General features: G+C 41.1%; 1 protein-coding gene across 1 annotated transcript in view; it reads left to right on the top strand.

The window, feature by feature from the left end:
- si:dkey-234i14.2 (heterogeneous nuclear ribonucleoprotein C) overlaps positions 1-22,292 on the top strand; it is a 50,447-nt gene that overhangs the window by 23,984 nt on the left and 4,171 nt on the right. Inside the window, exons 3-4 of the mRNA XM_049565804.1 lie at positions 15,104-15,154; positions 21,767-21,936. Of these exons, the coding sequence (XP_049421761.1) occupies positions 15,104-15,154; positions 21,767-21,936 (221 nt within the window). The remainder of the gene's footprint in view (positions 1-15,103; positions 15,155-21,766; positions 21,937-22,292) is intronic.

Genomic DNA, 22,292 nt, shown 5'->3' with positions numbered 1-22,292 from the left:
GCAAGGTGGCTTTGCCTCCTCCTGCCATTTGATGAGTACACCTACGAGGGGACAAGAGGGATGCATTCTGATGGACAAATGGACCAAAAAAAAAGAAAAAGAAAAAATCTTTCTCCTATGGGACACTTTTTATTGAGTCTCCTGTTCCCTGATGCATGTCTATTGTCCGATATCATGTACTGCCTGTTATGCCCCAGCTCTGGTCCTGGCTCCTGTTCAATGTCTTATTGATGTAGCAGCACTCCCCAGCTCCTCTCTATCAATGCACTGCTCTTCCGCTGCTCTTTGTGACGATGTGGCTGCAATCAGACCTAAAGGGCTGTCAGCCATTCAGGGCTACTTAAACTAAAGTGAGGAAGGATGAGTGCAATCTGACACATAAGACTTATCTATGTACCTCTATTTCTTCCCCTGAATAAATTGCTCTCGGGCTATAATTTAACCTTGATGCATGTAGGATATAAATTTATGAGCAACTGGAGTTGCCATTACTCTAGTACCTCTCATGTTCCGGCCTGTAGCTGTACATCACCATCCTGCAGCGTGTACAGTATATCCAAATGATGCAGACCAGTGGGCCAAACAGTAATGGATGTCAAGGAGCAGATTACATGGTAATGTGTTATTGATCAGCCACTGTCTCGCACACGTCATTGATTAAACCAGCAGAGTGTGTGATCGCTGCATGTTTAAGTAGGAGCTCAGGAAATAATGAAGATGCTCTTTGTCAAATGTTAATTCTCCCTCAGGACGAGTTGTAAAAGTATGTGTGTGTGTGTGTGTGTGTGTGTGTGTGTGTGTGTGTGTGTGTGTGTGTCTGAGTGTAAGGGTTGGCAATGTGGATGAAATCATCCATGAGTGTGTAGGTAGTTTTATAATGCAACATTGACATATTATACATAAAATAACCAGATGGGAATGTCATATAATGTCAGATAGGAAAATCACAGAAGGTCGTAATAAAAATCCTGTAAATCCAGTGTTGCCATAAAGCAGTATTGCTCATTGATTTGCAGCCCTGTATAAAATGTTGGTGTCGTACATTTCTGCAAACCATGAATATGTCATATTTGACATAGTTCAGATGATATGTATATGAGCTGAGTTTTTCATCAGGCACAGGAGGGGATGGTGGGTGGCGTGACACCCAGGTGAGATCGCTGCCAAGCAGCAGACAGCAGCAGACCACTGTTTGAGACCAACAAAAGCTACTGTTTGTTAACGGCAGTTCGGGACATTACCCGTTTTGTTTGTAGTGACAAAGGCCGGGATTTTAAACATGTTGTTTTCCTCACCCTAACAAAGTAGTTTTTGTGCCTGAACCTAACCACACATTAACCACAGTGTTGTCACAACATAAACTTGAAATGAAACATATAAATGTAACAGAGCCATTGTTTGCAGTCTTGAACAATGCCAATGTTTATTCTGGCAGTTGGTTTGTGATTTGCAGTGTTGCCTCCAGTGGAACCAAAAATAGTAACGAGATTATGTAGTGTAGCTACTGTGACTTCACCCATCTGCTTTGAAGCCTTGAGTGTGACATTTCGGCCATTGCCATCTTGGTTTTTGGAGCCAGAGGTGACCACATTTGGGCAAGAGGGTGGACCTGTGGAGGAGCGAGCGGTGGATCTGACTCATAGACTGTAACAATACCTTGCAAACAATTGGTGTTTCTCAAAGTCAAGGATCCTTCCTTGGTAGGACGAGTCCTACAGAGGCAAGGCAACAGTCCTTTCTACCATTCAGTGAACACACACTGGAACAGGCTAACGACTGGCCCCAGGTGTGTGTGTCATTAACCCTCAGCGGACTGGGGTTTCAGGGTAGCTACTGTGATTATTTTGGCACTCTCTGGTGTTGTTTGAACAAATGTCAGTAGTGTTTCCAGTCATGACTTTTTGGGAGAATATATTCCTGGGTTATATTTAAAAAACAAACAGGTAGGCTTTTTGAAACTTTTGTGACACTCAGCGCTCTATCACTGCTGTTAATTCATTCATTCGTTCATCTTCTAACCGCTTCATCCTCTTGAGGGTCGCGGGGGGGCTGGAGCCTATCCCAGCTGACATCGGGCGAGAGGCAGGGTACACCCTGGACAGGTCGCCAGACTATCACAGGGCTGACACATAGAGACAGACAACCATTCACGCTCACATTCACACCTACGGACAATTTAGAGTTATCAATTAACCTAGTCCCCAATCTGCATGTCTTTGGACTGTGGGAGGAAGCCGGAGCGCCCGGAGAGAACCCACGCTGACACGGGGAGAACATGCAAACTCCACACAGAAGGGCTCCCACGCCCAGGATCGAACTGGCAACCCTCTTGCTGTGAGGCGAGAGTGCTAACCACCACATCACCGTGCCGCCCCTGCTGTTAATTATTAATTTAAAAACTTTTATGTTTATCTTAATCACGATATTTCAAGAATCTCATTGACTGACAGAGGACACATTGGAAAGTGTGAATTGTGAGGTTTCTGTCAGTAGGCTATCTTTTTATGTTCGTATGATAAAAACTCCTGGATATATTCATCCAAATAAATTTTTATCTAAATCCTGCTGAGCGCAGGTCTTATAGAAGAGGCCCTGTCTTCACTTCCAGCAAATCGTGCACAAAGAATTGTGGGTACTTTATACCTGCTGAGGATACACACATGCATCCTTAAAAATTCTCTGAATGAAGGACTCTGTCCTTGACATTGGAACAATCCTTAGGCAGGATTTGATGACGTAGCACCCTTCAAAGTCTGCCTTTTAAGGATCCTTCCTTGACTTTGAGAAACACCTAATGTATCACTCAAGCAGCCAGGCCCTTAAACAACTATAAATCTTAATAAAACATAAATAGGCGAGTTATATAGAAATTCAGCCCCTATACAGACCAAAACCATTTTTGCACCAGGCTGTAAACATGCTTATCCCTGCTGTAAAGTTGGGCATTTTAACTTGCAGATCTATGGGGACTGACTCTGTTTTGGAGCCAGCATCAAGTGGCCATTCAAAGAACTGCAGTTTTTGGCACTTCCGCACATTTTTGGCTTCATTTTTCAGCTACGTAGGATGCGGCTTGTTAGTACCACAGTGTAAATGGCATAGAAAGGTTGCTGACAGGTGACACATTTGATTGACAGTTTATGTCTTTATGTGTGCAAAACCCCAACCAGAGCAAATTGGGGTACGTAGCTAATGTGGCATACAAATAACATCACTGATATGAATCCATGAGAAAAAGTATAGAGTTTTGTGGTTGTAATCATCTGTGTCCACGAGCGCATACTACACCTATACTGTAGCCATAGAAATATGTACAACATACAACATAGTACACAGACAAATCAACATTATATACAACATAGCAATAAGAACCTCAAAAAGATAAACAACAATGTTTGCACAGATGCATGTGTGTGTATAATGCAGGTAGCCGTATCTGAAGCATCACTCATGCTTTTTCCACAAAAACAAGACAGGCTCAGAGGAAGAAATTGTGAATGTGAGTAAAATGGAGAGAATAACAGCGACAGTGATTAAATGAAAGGGAAAGGGGGAGTAGATTAGCTCAGTCTGTCCTTAGAGAGTGTCTGAGAGAGAGAAGGAGCTGCCAGTGCTCCCTTCATCTTCCCCTCCTCCCCCATCAAAGCTTCTCTGCTCTCATCTTGATCATACTCACTCTTAACATCCTATGGTTTCTCTTTCTTCTCTTTCTCTCTGTCTGTCTCTCTGTCTCTCCCCTTATTGTCAATCCATGAACACAAATGTAGTTTTCTTATTTTTTTTACGGGGTAAGAAGAAAATTCCACGGCACAGTTTTTGCGCACAGTAATCTCATTTCTCCTTGACTGCATGCTGTTGTCAGTCTCTGTGTAGATGTGGGCTGTCCAGTGTGTTGTCTCTCGATTGTTCGGCTTTGTTATGTTTTACAATAACTCTGGATAAGGGGGCCATGTTGACTTGTAAACACACCCTGTGTTTGTAGCTGAGTTTTTGGGTCCTTGTGAAGATATTTCAAAGTTTTCTTAACCACCAAGGTCATGGAAAATGCACGTTTGTGATTAAACAAGTCGTCCAGAATGACACATTCAAGCATTTTCTGATCTGATGCCACTATTGATAGGATGCCATCGTTTGTCAGTGTCCTCCAAAACCATTTCAAATCACCATTTCAAAACTGATTTATGATCTGACTCTGCTATAGTTAAGCTTTGGTTCGGTCTAGGCACTAAAACAACTCAGTGGAAAGATCAAACAATGACTACTTTGTTCACATTAGGGTACCATCATTGTCATTGTTATAATAATAACCAGTTGGTTAAGTTTTGGAAACAATCACGGTCATGGGTAAAAGAAACCAGTGTTGAGTGTCAGAAAGAAACTGACATTTTGTTGACCCATCCATCCTCCCAGACCTTCACTCTTTGCCGATATAGTGATTCAAGAACGTCACACTATTTTCTTTTTGCTCCTGACAGACAAGATTCATCATTCCTACACCAATTGAACATAATTGGATACATCATTGGTGAAACCAGTTGGTTGCTGCCAGCTTCACTGTGTGGGTTTTGACTTTTGCCAAGTGATAATACTATTGGTTATGCAGGGTTTTAAAGCATATGCTACATTAACTGGTACTGAATAAATTAGGGATTGTTTTTTAACCACAGGATGCATTTATTTAATTGATTGATTTTGATGTGAAATGCCAAGACACCCTCAAGATAGCTCTGCTCTGTCGCATTGCCTCTGGTACAATGAGATATTCATGTTAATCATTTTAAAGAGACTACAATTGTACCTGTTGCAAGGCCACAGATCTGCGTGCAGAGAAAAAATAGACCAGCTACGTAATGATAGCTTCGAGCTGCACAATGCCAAAGTGAGTGGGCAAGGCTTCCAAGTTCAGTGTAGCGGCTTCAGGTGGTTATAATGGACATGCTTTGCTGCGGGCATGCTGCAGCAGATGTGTTGCACTGTCTCTGTGCCCCATGTATTTTGGTCTTTAGTCACTCACTGAAAATTGTAGTCGATTAAAGTCATATTTTACTCCTCCTGGCTGTTAAAATTCCAATGAGAAGTAAGCATACCTTGAACTATTTGTTTAGTAATCTAGGCTCAGAGTGTGTTACTGACTTACAATGTTTCTTTCATATCATATAAAAAATGAATGCCTAAATGTATTTTTATTGCTACAGCTTTATATTACTGATATTACTGAAGTCTTCCGCTAAATTCAGCATCATGTTTTACTCAGTAGAACTTCGATTTAATAAATTGGTAGATAAAAAGATGGCATTGCTAAGGCATTATCTGAGAAATATCATATTTATTCACTTTACATGGGGCCAAAATTAATACCAAATTATGTTAAGAGCCAACTATTTCAGCTTGTCTTTACGTGTCAGGGCATAATGAACTGAGATTTAGCTGTATTTTGTGTTGCCAATATTTTTGCTGACATCAATATTGTTTAGCAGGTGTGTGTGTTAAAGTTGTGCCATATAGGAAAACATCCTGTCGTTATAAAATGGTACAGAGTAACTGATAGCTGCCCTTGACACATTTTCTACTCTACAGTCTAGCAGTCTGTCTTAAGGTTTCATCAGCTGTATTTTCATCATGTCTCATTGCACTTCACTTTGACGTACGCAATATAACAACCTTTTTTTGACCTTTGAATGTCTATCACAAGATACAGAGCTCTGGGAGTCACTGCTGGGACTTTAGGGGTAGTAAAACTAAGAGAGAACATGACAGGTTCGTAACCAGGGAGTGTCTCTGTCTCATTTTCAGTTAAACTGTGACTTGACTTGAATTTTTTCTTTTTTCCAACCCATCAACATCTCTCTTATTTATCCACCTGCTGCCTATTTGTCAGTGTTTGCTGAATGAAAATTGAATACCACAGCTACCACTCATAACCACAAGTATGATGTGAAATGACAAAAGGTCAAACCATCTACGCACGTATCTTCATTGTAGGAACAGTTTGCTATCTAATCTTTAAGTCACAAGGACCTTGCTGAGACATACCGCATTATGTTTGTCAAATAAAAATGGGTATTCTTTCTGCACACTCTTAATTACTTGTTGTGAATATGATTAAACAGCAAAGTCTCAGCACTAGACCTTGATCTGAGTATTGTTTGTTTACTAAGGGTGCAGAATTCTGTTGCCCCTATATGTGCGAAAGAAAATTAATTATGAACTATTTGTTCTGAGATTAAGTAAGTAAGAAAGATTTATAGACCTTCACAAAACATTTTCTACAGTGCTTCACTATTAGAAGTAGTAAGTACAAAGCCAGGGAGGCAGGCTTGTGAAAAATGGAGAAGAATATAAATATATATATTGAATGCAGTAAGACAGGCAATACATCAGTCTGAAAAAGTGAGGGACTAAAAATGAGTCTTGAGATTTTTTTTTTTTTTTTTTTTTTTTTTTTTTAGCCAATCAAATTGGAAGATCTCACGTAGGAGGTAAATGATTCCAGATTGCAGGTACAAAAACAGCCAATGCATGGTCTCTCTTAAAGGCCCAGTGTGTAATACTAAGGCGGATTTAGTGGCATCTTGTGGTGAGGATTGCAGATTGCAACCAATTGAAACTTCTCCCAGTTAGAATTCCTTCAGTGTTATTTGTTTAAAGGGAACTGAATTATCCACATAGGTTTCTTCTTCCTGAACAAATGGACCTGGTGATGTAAACCAGTAACAAAAAAAACAAATAAAGCAGATCACATCACTGATACATATCAGTGTGTCTACTAAGTTGAATGGCATGTCACAAACTGGCTGCTCTCCCAGCAACTGCAAGCAAGGGAGCATGAGATGGATCGGCGGTTTAGTGCTGCTTCTGCAGTGACCGCTGGACCATCATGGTGAAGAGGGTGCAGACCTGAAAGGCAAAGCTTTCAACTTACTGGTCCATCTACGTCCCAACCCTCACCTATGGTCATGAACTCTGGGTAGTGACCGAAAGAATGAGATCAAGGATACAAGTGGCCGAAATGAGTTTCCTTTGCGGGGTGGCTGGACTAGAGATAGCGTAAGGAACTCGCACATCCGGAAAGCTGGGAGCAGTGCATTGCATTGAAAGAGGTCAGTTGAGGTGATTCAGGCATCAAATCAGGATGTCTCCTGGGCACCTCCTATTAGAGGACTTCTGGGCACGCCCCACAAGGCAGACCCAGACCAAGAACACGCTGGGAATGTGGCCTGGGAATGCCTTGAGATCCCCCAGGAGGAGCTGGAAAGCGTTGCTGGGGAGAGGGATGCCTGAGGTGCTTTGTTTGGCCTGCTGCCCCCTGAACCTGGCCCTGGATAAGTGGATGAAAATGGAGGGATGGATGGTTTTCATCATGAACTAAATTTTCTGCTGAGGTTTCCCCCTCTCTAAAACTAACAGAAACAGTGATTTAAACCATTTATTTCCAAATTGGTTAAAGCACAAAATTAAGCAGTTTCACATTAGCAATCAATGTTTTTCAAATGTTCTTTGGCATTCGGGAGATTTTTATCAGCGGTCAAATCATCCACAGAGGTCTCTCCATCTCCAAAACAAACTGAACTGGTGTTTTGTACCAATAAAACCACTAAAATTACTTTTGCCATGCTCACTATGGTGGCTGATGCAAACATGCAAAATGCCCTATCTAGAGACAGTGTTTGGTTTGTTTGTTATGAGCTACTGTAGAAACACTGTGGCACAACATGTCAGACTTCATGGATTAGGACTTGCTCCTAATGTAGATATAAACAGCGCATTCTAAGGTAATGACGACACAACAATTCTTATTTTCAGGTGATTATACGCTGAAGAAAACATACTTATTATATTATATTCTATTTCTACCAGTATATCCTCCTAAGTCCTACACACTGGACCTTTAAATTGGATGATCTTATGTAAGAGGTAAACTATTCCAGTGTGCAGTAGCAAGAACTGCCAATGCATGGTCTCCCTTAAGTTGCTTCCTGTACTTGGATACAAGCCCAAACAATCCAGAGATGTGCTCAGGTACTTCACCCTGTAGCAGTACTTGATAGGTAATTACCAGAGTTTTAAATTTAACTCTAAACTCCACTGGTAGATAATGGAGAGAGGCCAACATTGGAGTAATGTGCTCCCTGTGCTTTCTCTTTGTTAGAAGATGAGCTGCAGTGTTTTGAACCAGCTGAAGGCGAGCTGCAGCTCCTTGGCTGAGGCAAGCACACAGAGAATTACAGAAATCTAAGCGTGAAGACACAAAAGCATGGATTAATTTCCCAACACTTTAAAGGAGGGAATGTGTCTCATCCTAGAATTATTTCTTAACAGGTTTAACCAGTTTGTTAATATGTGAGAAAAAAGTCAGACAGGAGTTAAGATGGGAAGTAAAAAGGAAAGCACGAGGTAGCCTAGTCTGCGAGGTCTGATCTCATGATTCTCTCTCCATTTTACTGCGTTATTTTTGGCAACTGTCCCTTTGCACCATTTGCAGTGGGGGGAAATATGGAAATATGCTCCCAGTGTTTAGACAGTATTATGATGAGCTGGGGTTCACAGGTCGGAAGAACTTAGTGACAGATCTCTACTTGAACTGCAGCTTTACTGACAGGCACACCATAAGCTCAGCAATAAAGCCACCTTTGTATTCACACTGAGAACAGGTGAGATGTGAAAACAATGGCTATATTACAGAACACAATGAGGAGCACATTAACACTATTAAAAATGACGGCACTCACATAACATGAGACTTATGTCCATTAATCCTTTTCTACAATGAATGCATACACACTTGACCCCCCTGCAGTGCAACAATAAGTGAGGTTTAAGGCTATATATTAATAAATAGTTATAAATGAATAAACTTTGTCAACTAATAACCTTTTTGATTGACATTTGGTCGACAGTTGGGGGGCAGCCCTATTATCTACTTTATGTAAAATTGCATACTTACCATTAAGTTACATATCTAAGGTTTAGGCAAGTATAGTTACTTGGGTTAGGTTAGAAAAAAGGATCATGGTGATGATGTACTTTAAAATTGCTCTAAGTTCACACAGTTCCGAATGCTGGTTTCTTGGGGAAATCCTGCGCTTCCTGACTCTGCAGCATCAGGATTGGTGCCTGTAACTGGTCCGAGAACTATTACCACAAATGTTTATGAGGAAAATTAATTAAGCAGCTTATGCTACTCATCATAATATGTAATATGTATGGAATAGTGCATGACTACATGTGCTTTTTGTGCATAATTTCCAAAATACATCTGTATGCTGACGATGCGACTTTTGTCCTGTGCCGCTAATGTTATTCATTCAGCCATTAATGTTTTAATGTCAGATGAATTGGATGATCCTGGTGTCCTAGTGCCAGAGTCAGAAATATTCAGGTAATTTTTTAATCCGAATAAAAGGCTGGCTTTTTGTCCAGAAACAAAACCAGTTCTGAGTTATGGCAAAATAATTTCAACATATGCTGCTTAGATTCATTTCAGTATTCTACTCTCAACTGTTCATTATCAGTGATGAATGCAACACTCACACCTGTGTTTTACATGCTCTGGAAATTCAGATAATATCTCATCAGCGGTAATAACAAGCTGCTGCTTGAGGAACCCTGCAAAACTGATTTAGGAAAGACCTTTACTGTTAGCACACTGGAATAATCTGCCAAACCACACCCCCTCTGTTATTTCTCCATGATCCTCTAGGATCGGCTCCTATCATTTTTTTAATAAACCTGCATTTTGTCCTGTGTTAAATCTGTATTCTCAATAGAGCACAAGACACTCATGAAACATATCTGTCCTTCCCCTAATTCCAAATTGAAATGTAAATCAATGACCATCACATTTTCCATTGGGGGTGAAGGAGAGAGAGCTCATAATAGGTGTTGCAATGCAGTAACTGGAACTAATTCCTCCTTTCCCTGCGACAAGTGTGCTTTACAAATCTTTGTGCTATGCATGACGAAATTTGAGTTTATTGCACACGTTGCCTCGTGGATCATGAGACTACAGTATATCTGAGTGTGTGTACGTGTGCATGCACACCTAATTTCATGCAGTCACGAGCGTGTAGGAACATCATGTACTACACGCACATTATGTTCCCATGTACTTAAAAAATGATTACTGAGCTATACTGCAAAGAAAAAGGGACAGTCTCAAACTGACAACTCAACATTTACCTTAAAAAGCATTCAAAGATGAAAAGGTACAGAAGAGTGATGCAGGTGTGGATCTTCACTGGATTTTCATTTTTATTTAATTTATTTTTTTCAGCTATTTTTAACTGCAATTTACTCAGTCCCTTCTTTTGGTTGAGCCTCAACTCAGCTGCTGCTTTTTAGATCTACTGTCCAACTGCAGGTCGATGTTTCACTGTAACATTCACTTGCTATATATCTATGTACAGAAATAATGATCATAATTTGTTGAAATGACCATATTTTCAGTGGCGATTGCATGTTTGAGGCATGTCGATTTTTAACATCTTTATATAGTTACTTTCACTGTTTGTGCCATACGTTGTATATGTTGTATTGACTTCAATATTATTTTAACTGTCCAGTTTGATAACTAAACAAAGAACTGCTGACACTATTGGGAATTGATTGTAAAAAAAAAAGTGCAGGGTGAATATTTATCACCAAAGATGTCACCACAGTCGAGAAAACAAGAATCTTACATGAAATGTCACTTTGATTCATTGTCAGTGAGATTTAAATTGCATCTGTCAAGGCTCTAAGCCAATTGAACTACATCTCTAATAATTCATCACACACACACACACACACACACACACACACACACACACACACACACACACACACACACACCTTCGAGGTTCTCTCATAGATTTAGCTGCGGTGAAACTGATGGTTTTCTGCCTTCGGCGGGCGTTGAGTGTGCATGTTGGAGGAAATCTCTGGGATGCTTTGTTCACAAAAAGCAACTCGTCTTTGGCTAATGCACACACACACACACACACACACACACACACACACACACACACAGGGAGACAAGCACGCTGAGGCTGAGATGATTTATAGCCAGCCATGTCTAATGGATTGCTTTGGCACTTGAGAAATTATGAAAAGAAATTAATTAGCCTTTAGTGACCCTGCTGTCCATCTGCCTCTCTCTCTCTCTCTCTCTCTTTCTTTTGCATGCACACACACACACACACACACACACACACACGCACACACGCACACACCCAGCTAAAAACACACACACAGTGACCCAGGCACTTGGCTGCTCACATCGGATGTAATTACGCTCTAAATGGTTTGTGCTAACCTGTCAAAGATTTAGTGTCGCTAAATCATATGAAAATACCTGTTTGTGTCATATCATGGCTGCACCATGGTTACATATTCAATGACCTGACCCTCATTACAAAATGAATATGGAAATATTTATTATTCAGCATTTAGTTGTTAAAACTGAATGATGTATGTGGTCTATACAGTTTACATTTTTTTTTATGTTGAATTCTTTTTTATTTTCTCAAATAATGTGGACTGTATCATTTAACATTAAAGGTCCAGTGTGTAGGATTTAGGGGCATCAACAGGCATAAATGAATATATTATTCATAACAATGTTTTTATTACTTTAAAATCACCTGAAAATAAGAATCATTGTGTTACCTAAGAATAAGCTGTTTTATCTACATAATGAGCAGTTCCTCTCCTCTGGAGTTCAACATGTTGTTTTTATAGTTGCCCAGAACAGACAAGCCAAAAACTGTCTCTAGATTGGGCCATTAGTGCTTTATTTTTTCTGCATTGTCGGGTTTTCACATTGGCCACTCTCCAGCCAGCCACCAATGTCATTAGACGTTGATATTTGATTTAGTTTGTGACGGCGGGTGACCAAATTCCAATGCCAGGACAATGTCCAATGCAAACGTCAATTTGATGTAATTCTGACGACAGATGATATTTTGTTGTTAAATAACTAAAATCCATCGTCTGCCAAATGTCTCATGCCAACATCATCTTGACGCAGAATAACTACATTCAGTTGTAAGGTATGAAGAGCAAAACCTGACCTCTTAAAAATGTCATGTCAACATCCACACAATGTGGAATTCTAACATTGCTAGGCATTTGAAATATTGTCAACCTGATTTTCATTCCAACCAAAATTAAACATCTGTCTGATGTAAGAGTTCAACATCTTTTTGACGCCATATTGACGTCTGGTGCCAGCTGTGTGTAGTTCTCTTACATGCTCAGCAGAGATGGCTAGATGCCACTGAATCCAACACACTGGACGTTTAAAATGAGGAATATGTAAGAATTTATCATTATTTATTATTGCCACATTTTAAATGATTATATTGTAAAATTTAGATATTAAAAACTAGGGAAAGTAGAGCCAAATCTATAAAATAACAGCACATAAGACAACAGAAATAATTAAAAAAAGATTAAAAGCCAAAGATTATAAAATTACAAAAATAAGTGATTTAACAGTTGATAATTACTCTGCGACAGAGGCCTATAAACATTAGGATGATGAAGGTAAACCAGTGACACCAATGTGAGAGTAACAAACAGAGAGTGAACAGCAGCTTAGTTCCCCCTCAGTGGGATTTCAGTGAATAGGTATTATTTTCTGTCTGTCTTCTGAATTCACTTGGAGAGCAGAAGACTCAGCTCAGCTGAGGAGCTGTGGAGTCGCTGTGTCTCTTGTCCTTCCCCCAGTTTGTCCTTAACAGATACAAGATGTACTGTAAAAGCACAATGCACTGAAGATGCCCTATTTACTTTTGTGTCCTCAAATGTGTAAGTACCAAGACAGAAAATGAGATAACACAACATGGAGACCTCCTCTGTTTCAAACAGGATACCACAGGGCAGTCTTTGAAATAGACTGAAAGTACACTTTGCATTTTTGGCAAGTGTGCCGCTGAGAAATGAGCACCGAATTAGTTTGCAGTTTCCTGCCTCCTGAGCTCTGAAAATCAGCTGGCATGAGACAGAGAAAAGTCTGCGAGAGTCACGCTGGAGGAGACGTGATTACGGTCCACTCCAAAATAAGTCTACACTTCAGATCCAGAGACGCACACACAAGCACACCTCCAGCTTGTCACAGCCCAGTGATGTTTGTCTGTGTATGTTTGTACATGTGTGTAAATCTGAATGTGAAGAAGTATGAGGTTTAGTCCCCTGCTGTTTATCCTGACGTACAGAAAAACATCCCTTCTTTGAGATGAGCTGCATGACTACAACCAGGAGAGTCACTGCCTCCCGGAGTGACGGATAAGCAAGATGGCAAGGACTGTGTGTGTTAGCTTCCCAAAAGTGTGCTGAAAAATTACATATCTTTTACTCATGAGCTACCACTTGGATACTTACATGATAACAAGTCACTCTAAATGAGACCTGTTCAAATCAATGCAAGTGTTTTGTTATCTGTAATTAGCTGCATTGACTGAAGTGCCGTTAGCATCAGCCACGCTGGTATTGTGTTGACAAGCCAGGTGCCGTAAATCCTCAGGTGCCATAAAATGAGCAACATTCATTGTTGCAAGAGTGAACGACACTCACCTTCAAGTTCATTTCAACCAAGAGAGACAGAATAAATTACAGATGAACGTTAATGCAAAATATAAGTGTACTAATTAAGATGATTTGTGCTGATGAGGTTTTAACAAAGTCTTTGGTGCTTAGACACCAGAGGGAGATTATTTGTGATTGTGAGATGTCTGAGCGGCAGCAAGACAAATCCCCCACGGAGTCCAGACACTGCTGAGGCTAATAGAGGCCACCACAGGCTCTTAATGGAGGTGTGAGCAGGCGGTATTCAGTTGGTTTGCAACCTCATTGCTAGATGCAACTAAAGCCTACACACTGCAACGACATGGTTAGCATTGTCGCCTCATAGCAAGAGGGTTCCCGGTTGGAATCCACGGTGGGGGGATTCGAACTACAGGGTGGGGAAGCCCTTCTTCTCAAGTTAGCGTAGGTTTTCTTCGGGTACTCCGGCTTCCTCCCATGGTCCAAAGACATGCAGGTTAATTGGTGACTCTAAATTGGCCATAAGTGTGAATGTGAGCATGAATGGTTGTCTGTCTCTATGTGTCAGGCCTGTGATAGTGTGGCGACGTGTCCAGGGTGTACCCTGCCTCTCGCTCAGTGTCGGCTGGGATAGGCTCCAGCCTATATGCAGCTTGTGACCCCTAACAGGATAAGCAGTCACGGAAAATGAATGAAGGCTCCTTTGAACGATGATGATATGTCAGTGCTGTTTTCACAACTTGTTTCCACTGCCCCCAAGTGGCCAAAAAATAATTTATTATAGGTTTAAGTCATACTTATGATAAAGGCCACTGATTCAAAGCAGTAAGCAGGAATCTTCTTTTTTTTAGTCATATATCTGCTTACGTTCACTCATCTTGGAAGTAAAGCTCTTGAATTAAAATGCAAGACTGATTAAGAGAGAAACGAGAGAATGAGGTCAGTTTAAACAAAGAGAAAGCATGACAGATAAATAAAAGAATGACAGAGATGGACTGAGGGGGCGAGGCAGCGAGAGAGACAAAGAGAGGCAGCGGGAGGGTGAGAAACCTGGAGGGATTATTAGCGACTCTGTGTGCGGATTAGGGAGGAATGCTGAGGTCTGACACACCAGAATGTGATCTCTCCGTGGCTTAGTGTCACTTTTCTGCCCTTCACTTCCTCTAGTCTGTTCTGCAGGTACACTACAGCTACCAGCTCTTATAAATTTACTCCTGTAACATCACTCACCTGCCTCACTGCTTGCCTCACCAAGCTCACATATGGAGATGTTCAGTGAGTGGTACAGTTTGCACATGAGACAATTTCTATAGATTTTCCACCTTGGATGCTGCAGCAAAACAAATCCAATGTCTTTTTCTAGCTGGCTGGAGATCATGAACACTGCATTCTTTCCAGATGAAGTGATTGTGCCATATAACTCTGTTGAGGCTCACACACATTTACACCCTGACACACCAGCCGAGCTTACTGTTTGTGAAGTGAAATGTGTGATCGCCACGGTAAAAGTGCATCGCGTAGTTTTGACAAATATTTTACTAACCACCTCCTTGCGTCTCTTTCTCCTCTTCTCCTGCAGATCTGAATTCGACCTGGACTATGACAGCTACCACGAGGACTACTATGACAGGTACTGTCAGAGAGCTACGCATGGCAGCTCACACACCTTATTGCTTGTCTGCATGTCACGGGAGGCTAAAGGAAGAGGCTAAAGTGGATTCCTCATCCTGGCTGTCTTCAATAGTCTCCACTCCTCGTTGCTGTCTGCGACACAGCTGTCAGTCATCCTGTCTCTGCTTACAATGCTGCCTGTTACTAGTAGACCACCAGGAGCTCAGTCGTCACACACAGACACACAAATGCACATTTTCTGCACAGATTCCCAGATTGTGAATTTGTGATTTATGGTCCCATTCAAGCACCTCCAAGCTACATTTTTGAGTCACTCTGGCCCTGGCGGCACATAGCTAATTGTTGTTGCTAGTTTCAGACTGACACAGTTGTCATTTTCATGGCCAGCGCCTACATTGTGTAAGTAGCAAATGTGCATGTGCCCATGGGTGTGAGGGCCTTAAAATGAGGTGTGGTCAGGTGCATTTTTGGAGTTTTGCTATTTTGAGGCTGCAAGAAGCGACTGCAGCATTGACCAACAAAAATCTGGTAGAAAGTCAATGGTGGAATACTGTCCTGCTCATTATTCAGATAGTAAGATGCGCCTACATAGACAGGTTAACAATGTGCACACACTCTACATCTACATCTAACCAGTGTAGAGTTGGACACACCCTATGTACTTGCGGCATGTACCTTAGACCATGTGCTATAGATCATTTAAATAGAGCCCTGTGTTCAGTAGTCTTAGTTAAATCACTTGATTAAGCTGCATCCACTTAAAGTTAACAATGTCACCTTGACTCTGACTAACCATTTAGCAGCATATAGCTGTAAATGATCATAGTACTGTATATTGACATATGGGTTACTTGTGTTTTATATCAATACAAATAATCTAGTGATCACGCTGTTCCTTACACATCAGGGCACCTTATAAAAACGAAAATCTCATGACTATTATATTGCGAAATGCTCAACATAAGACATTATTGGTACATATATAGATATTGTATTAATATGTTTCTTACCATGTGCGTCTGTCAGTGTGTTGACAGTGGAGGAAAACTGTTGGCAAACTGAGGGCAGAAGACAAAACTGTAACTGTATTGGACCAAAATAGAAATATACCCATACCAATAACCCTTCACTTATGATTCACTATATTTTAAAGGTCCCATGAAATCAGAGAAGATGTTTATGTTTTGTTTCTTATCACTTATTGTTACCTGTTCGCCAGTATCTGACCCAACAATGACAAAAAAAAAAACTATAACAAAGAAAATGTTGATGACTCATCCTGCACAGGGTGTATACTAATTTTGCATCCAATAAAATGCTTTTTCTCAGCTCTATAGCAGGGATGAGCCTGCGTCTCTCCTTCACTAGCAGCACTGCTGGCTTTGGATCACAGTTTAACCATGTATGGAGTCACTCCAAAAACGACATCATCATGGTTGTCTTCTTCCTCCATTTCATGCCCATGCGATTTGTCAGTGAAATCCGCAGGCGTAGGCGATGTTGGTGCCGATAAGTTCTCTACAATAGCGGTTCCCAACTGGTCCAGCCACAGAATCCAGGTTTCGGTCCACACAGTTTGATATATTCAGCGTCATACTTGCATTTGGTCATGTTGTCGAGCTAGTTTGCTGTCTCTGTCAAGCACCTGTCCAGTAGTCACTCACTCTACAGCAGGAAACGGCACTTCAAAGTAAGAGCTCTGCACTGGAAATTCACTCTACTTCAAAATGAAGTGGGTTTTTTACAAACTTGACGTGTTTGCAAGTCACCTGCAGTCCATTCAGTATAAACCCATGACCCACTTTTGGACCGCACCCCAACAGTTGGGAACAACTGCTGTACAACTACATGCCTGCTCTCCACGTTGAAACCTGAAAGCAGTGCTATTAACTGCTTTAAATGCAAATCAATATCCACAAGTCTCTCCCTAGCTCCAGAATCAAATAGCACTCTGCTAGCTGCTTTATGGGAACTTTAACTATCACCCAAAACCAAACATTAGGTAAACATTATGCCGCCCAAAATCATTGAAACTGGGCAAATTGTTTTGCACCTATCATGAACTCACTTAATTTGCAGTGTGTGTGCATCAGTGTTGTAGTCAAGATCACCTAAACTGAGACCCAGTCATGACCAAGACCAGGATAGGACAAGACTAAGCCGAGACCAAGATCAGAGCGAGTCCCTTGAATCACTAACATTAAAATAAAGAACATGCAAACCATAGACACTCCTCAAATTTATCTGAAAGATCCACATTGCCATAAAAACACACACAGAAAACATCATTTACATCTTTTATTTACTTACTCACTTACTTACTTACTTACTTACTTACTTACTGTGTATCTTGCACCATGAGAAATGTCTTGATAAAATTGCAGAGGTAAATTTTATGTATGTAAGTTTTTACTGGTTTTTCTAAGAGCAAACATTGACAAACACTAGCTGACATCAATTAACGTTCTTGTTTGCACAGGCAGTGATATCCCCACAGTCGTGATCTTGAAAAAAAATTCTGGGACGCCTTTGTCTGAGACTGAGACAAGACTGAGTAAAAATGCAGTCTTGTCCAAGTAGAGTACAAGACATTCAAGAGACATTTGTCCATGTTACTGCAGGATACACTCTCGTGCCATGTGCAGTCACGTGCAGTAGTTAGGTAGATGAGGTAGTGAGTTAGACTGAGCGTGTTCAGAGTGACTCTGTATTGTTGGTCCTCCACTGAAATTGCACAGGGACCTTCCTATGTCCCCTAGGCCTCACTCATAAACACTCCTCTCAGCACATCTGAATAAAAGCGGGCACTCACAATGTACACACACACACACACACACACACACACACACACACACATACACACACACAGGATATACCTCATTCCAGTGAATTTCTCGCTCATGTCGATGCTCTATTGCTCTGAGTATTAACTGTCATCTTTTCATTGTTGTTAGTTTTTTTTTTTTTTTTTTTGCATTTGGTTTGCCTTGCTCGGCATTTTTCAGTCTTTGCTCAGGGGGGAACACTCACCACTGATTTTCAATTTGTTTTTAACACAGTGCATGATTATTCCCCATGCTGTTGGCTAGCACTACTGACAGCTGTGTGTGGGGGGGGATAGAAGCATATGTGTGCATATTTATGTGTGTACGCACATGTGTTTGCCTCTGGGTGTGAGTGCGTGGGGACTGTATGTGAGTGTTTTTGTTTCTGTGTTTGTTGTTTTGTGCAATATCAATATGTGGGAAAGGGAGAAATGACTGTTTTTGTCCGCTGTCCTCTTGTGGGAACACGATAGAAAAGTGTCTTTTAACACACAGATAACAGCTCGAGCTGACAAAGCTGCTTTCCGTGTGGGGTCTAATCCATAGAGACAAACACTCCCTCTCACACACTCACACACTTTTCTGTAATCCTCACTCGTCTACAGTCTCTCATTGTCTGAGCTTCCATTCTCTGAGATGACACTTCAAAGCTGGTGTAACAACACATTGTCTATCTGCCCCTGCAAACTGCTCTAAAGGACTTAAAGTCTTTGGTCTCTGTGTCTCTCCACACGGACAATGCTCAAAGCCTCTAATCTCACACACTTATGGTGGCCTAATACACTTCATCCTTACGTGACATTGGGATGCGTGTGTGTCAGCGTGCGTGCTGTGGATGTGCGAAGAACACAGTGTGTGCAGAAATCTCTGTATCAAGTCCAGAGGCTTCAGAGAATGTAACAATACAGAAAACTTTTCAGGAGGCCGAGCTGCATCTGACTGACTGGTTAACAACTCAATCAGTAAATCTACATAACAGCCTGACTCTAAGTCCTTAAAGCTGACAGCTTACCTCCTTGTTGTTGGTGAAGATTCTTAGTGCTGACTTAGAATTACCTCCCTGTTACTGGCTGGTGACACACAGAAGGAGGGCTTTTCACTCTCATGGCTTTGCAGGAACCACTTAGGCTGTGCTGAGACTGCCCTCGATCCAGAGTCTGTGACTAGATCAAGATCTAAATTGTTTCATCTGCAGGTCTGAAAAATACTTAATTCATTTCCCTCATAAAAAGGTCAGAGATTTAATTTGCAAAGGTCTAGAATGTTTTTTCCTTCCTGCCGTAGACAGTAACATTTGTCATAACGTTTTTGAACGTGGTCGTCGGGAGACATAAGATATTGCGCATACAAGAGGCTGTTCTTTCTTTGTGTTTCAGTCAGTGCCTTCAGACCTAACGCAAACACTGTCCCTGCTGCTAGCCACAGTAGTGAGGAAGCTCGTCATCTCACAACATGCAAGTGTCAATTTTAGCAAAAAGTCAAAGTAATTCATTATCTTTAAAGGGGTTAATTTAATCTACATAGCCGTAGGCCACATTCATTGATTAATTATACAAGAAATTATTATTAACAGCTGAGAAGGACTGAAAAAACTTCATATGAATGTCAATTAATTAATGTTTAGTGTTATATTATGCAGGATTTGTCAGCTAATGTTTGAACAGTATTGCCAGCTAAAGAGAAAGTGAAAGCCGACCCCAGATTCACTCCACCTGGCATTTCACCTTGCTATATTTGCAGTTTTTTTTGGCACCGTGTCTTCAATTTTGGTAGCTTCCTATTGGATTTGTCGTCAGGCGGTCTGGCACCTGGTCGTTACCTTTAATAAAGTCCCAACCTCACCTGTGCACTGTGCCCAGGAATGTCCCAAACACAACAAAATAGAAAAAAGTACAAGCAGAGGGCAGAGTCTCTGCAGATAAACGCACCACCACATACTTCTAGTGGGTCATAAGTGATGATTGAGAGGGGCTGAGTCTGTCTAAGTCTATTCTATGTACTAAAAGTCCCTTCATTTTGTGAGTTGTTGAGTTAAGGGAAAACTTTATAAACTGTGTGAGACACTGTCTATGACAAAACATTGTAAACTTATTGATACTTAAAGTTATTTTTTCTTTGTATAAAAACACTCTGTCAGTTTGTCCCAGCCTGTTATATTGACAGATAAAGTCTACCGCTCAAATGAGTGTCACACATGCTGTAATTTCTTAGTGTATATCATTCACTTTTATGCACTCTGCTGAATAACACATCTCTTTGAGTTTTCATGGCCAGATTAGAAGGTGACACATTCAATAATTTCATCATCCCTCTCGCTACAGCTTGTACTTTATGCATCAAAACAATCTGTATCAGGGTTTTACAAAACACTTCAGCATAACATATTCATGACCTGATCATCATGATATGAAATGATAGTAATCATAATAGTATGCTGTGTGTGAAGAACACGCCTTTAAAACACATCAAATATGATAAGAACAGCTGATTTCTCAGCCAGTTTCAGCTTCTATATCACTGCTCTGCTGGGTGCGTAGATACACCATTGCAACTGGTTTCCACACATGGTGCTTAGGGGTGTAACGAGACAGCCCCGTGTTCACTACGTCATTGCTGAGGATCTCATTCCAGTCACATACTGGTTTAGGACCCAGCAAGATCCAAGCAGGGATCCCCAAGGTCCTACCCAGGCCCCATCACGGAGCAGTGGGGAATTCTAGGCGGCTGCATCTGTACAGTGTTTTCTTGGAAAATCATGCATAATATACCTTTAACAATTAATTATATGCCCAGTTGTCCCCGAAAGAAACCCTGGTTGGTTTTTTTTAGCCAAATCTCTCTCTCAATCTGGTGCTGCCGTAACAGCTGCTACAGTTAAATATAAACATTAGTATAATCATTCATAGATTTGATTGGCCTTCTTCCCACACTTCCTGCAGCTTTGCTCTTCGCTGGTTGGTTGGCTTCGAGTCTGTAGCTGTGTTTCACTTGGACATTGAGTCCGTGAGTGCTGAGGTCAAATGTGAGGTCACTTTCACAACATCACCTCTGATTCTATTTAAACATACACAGGCACACATGCACAAACACACAGTGTGCTTTCAGTAAGCACTATAGAGTTTGACTGCGATACACCCCCTGTCACCAGCACTACTAGCCTGGCAGAGAGCTATTGATTGGCCCTGACAGAACCAATTACATTTAGTGACAGATAGAGACATGAAGCTGTCCACAGGGAGGAGGCAACGCCAGCGCAAGAGAGACAGAAACAGAGATAGAAAGTAAAAGACAAAGGAACATGGAATATAAATATCCATATTTATCTATGAGATGCTTGAACAGATGATTTTCTTCATTGTCACATCTTTCCTTTAACATCTCCTTTTTTCAGCTTGTATCACTCGCTTGTTTGAGCTGGGGCTGGGTTTCAATACTGACAGCAACATAATACTTTTTATGACGCCTTATTATTATAAGACATATGAACATGTTTTTGTAGAATACCATTTCTTTATCATTGAACCTGAGCCAAAGTTTCCAAATTGAAGTGCTGCCTAAACACAAGCAGCTGCACTTAAATAAAATAGAGACTAAAACTGGCAAATTTTGATTTAAATGAGAAACTCTATCCACTTGTGAGCGAGCTCTCTTTCATCATGATTTCAGACAAACACTTCGATTGCATGAAATCACCACACACCTTCCCACAAATTCATCAAACCCGCTGCACACACACACACAGTTAAAGATGAGTTGTTCTAAAATCGTGTCTGCTGAATTTCCAGGGTGTATGACTATCAGCGTGTGCCGGCGTCCCTGTCTCCTCTGCCGCTGGGACCAAGTCTGGCCAAGCGACCCCGTTCCTCCTCCTACTCCACTGGGCACAGACGCAGTCGAGACAGAACCCACTCCAAAAGCTCCAGAGCCCACTCCACTAGTTCAACCACAGCCAAGTGTGAGTAATATGAATGGACGCCAAAAAAGGTGGCATTAGATACTGCAGATTTATAGCCTATCGTTTGTCTAAAACTCTGGTAAGGGGAATGAAAAATGAAATGATGAGTATAAAGCTTGGATCAATAGAGCTTTTGCTTCTCATCCTTTCAGTATGAAGCAGCCACAGACAAAATAGGCTGTGTGTAGTATACTGAAGTCACAGCACACAATTTCTGAGTATTGAAGTTCAGTCAAGAGTTTTAACCTCTTTTTCTGTGATGCTACTTTGATGAGAGAAACGATGCAGCAGAGAAAATTAGCTGCATTCAAACCACAGCTGAATGGCAAATCAGAAAAACAAGTCGTTCACGAGAT

The sequence above is a fragment of the Epinephelus fuscoguttatus genome, linkage group LG2, assembly GCF_011397635.1.
Source record: "Epinephelus fuscoguttatus linkage group LG2, E.fuscoguttatus.final_Chr_v1".
Lineage (NCBI taxonomy): Eukaryota > Metazoa > Chordata > Actinopteri > Perciformes > Serranidae > Epinephelus > Epinephelus fuscoguttatus.
Note: the sequence above shows the minus strand (reverse complement) of the source record. Positions and strands in the feature narration are given on the sequence as shown.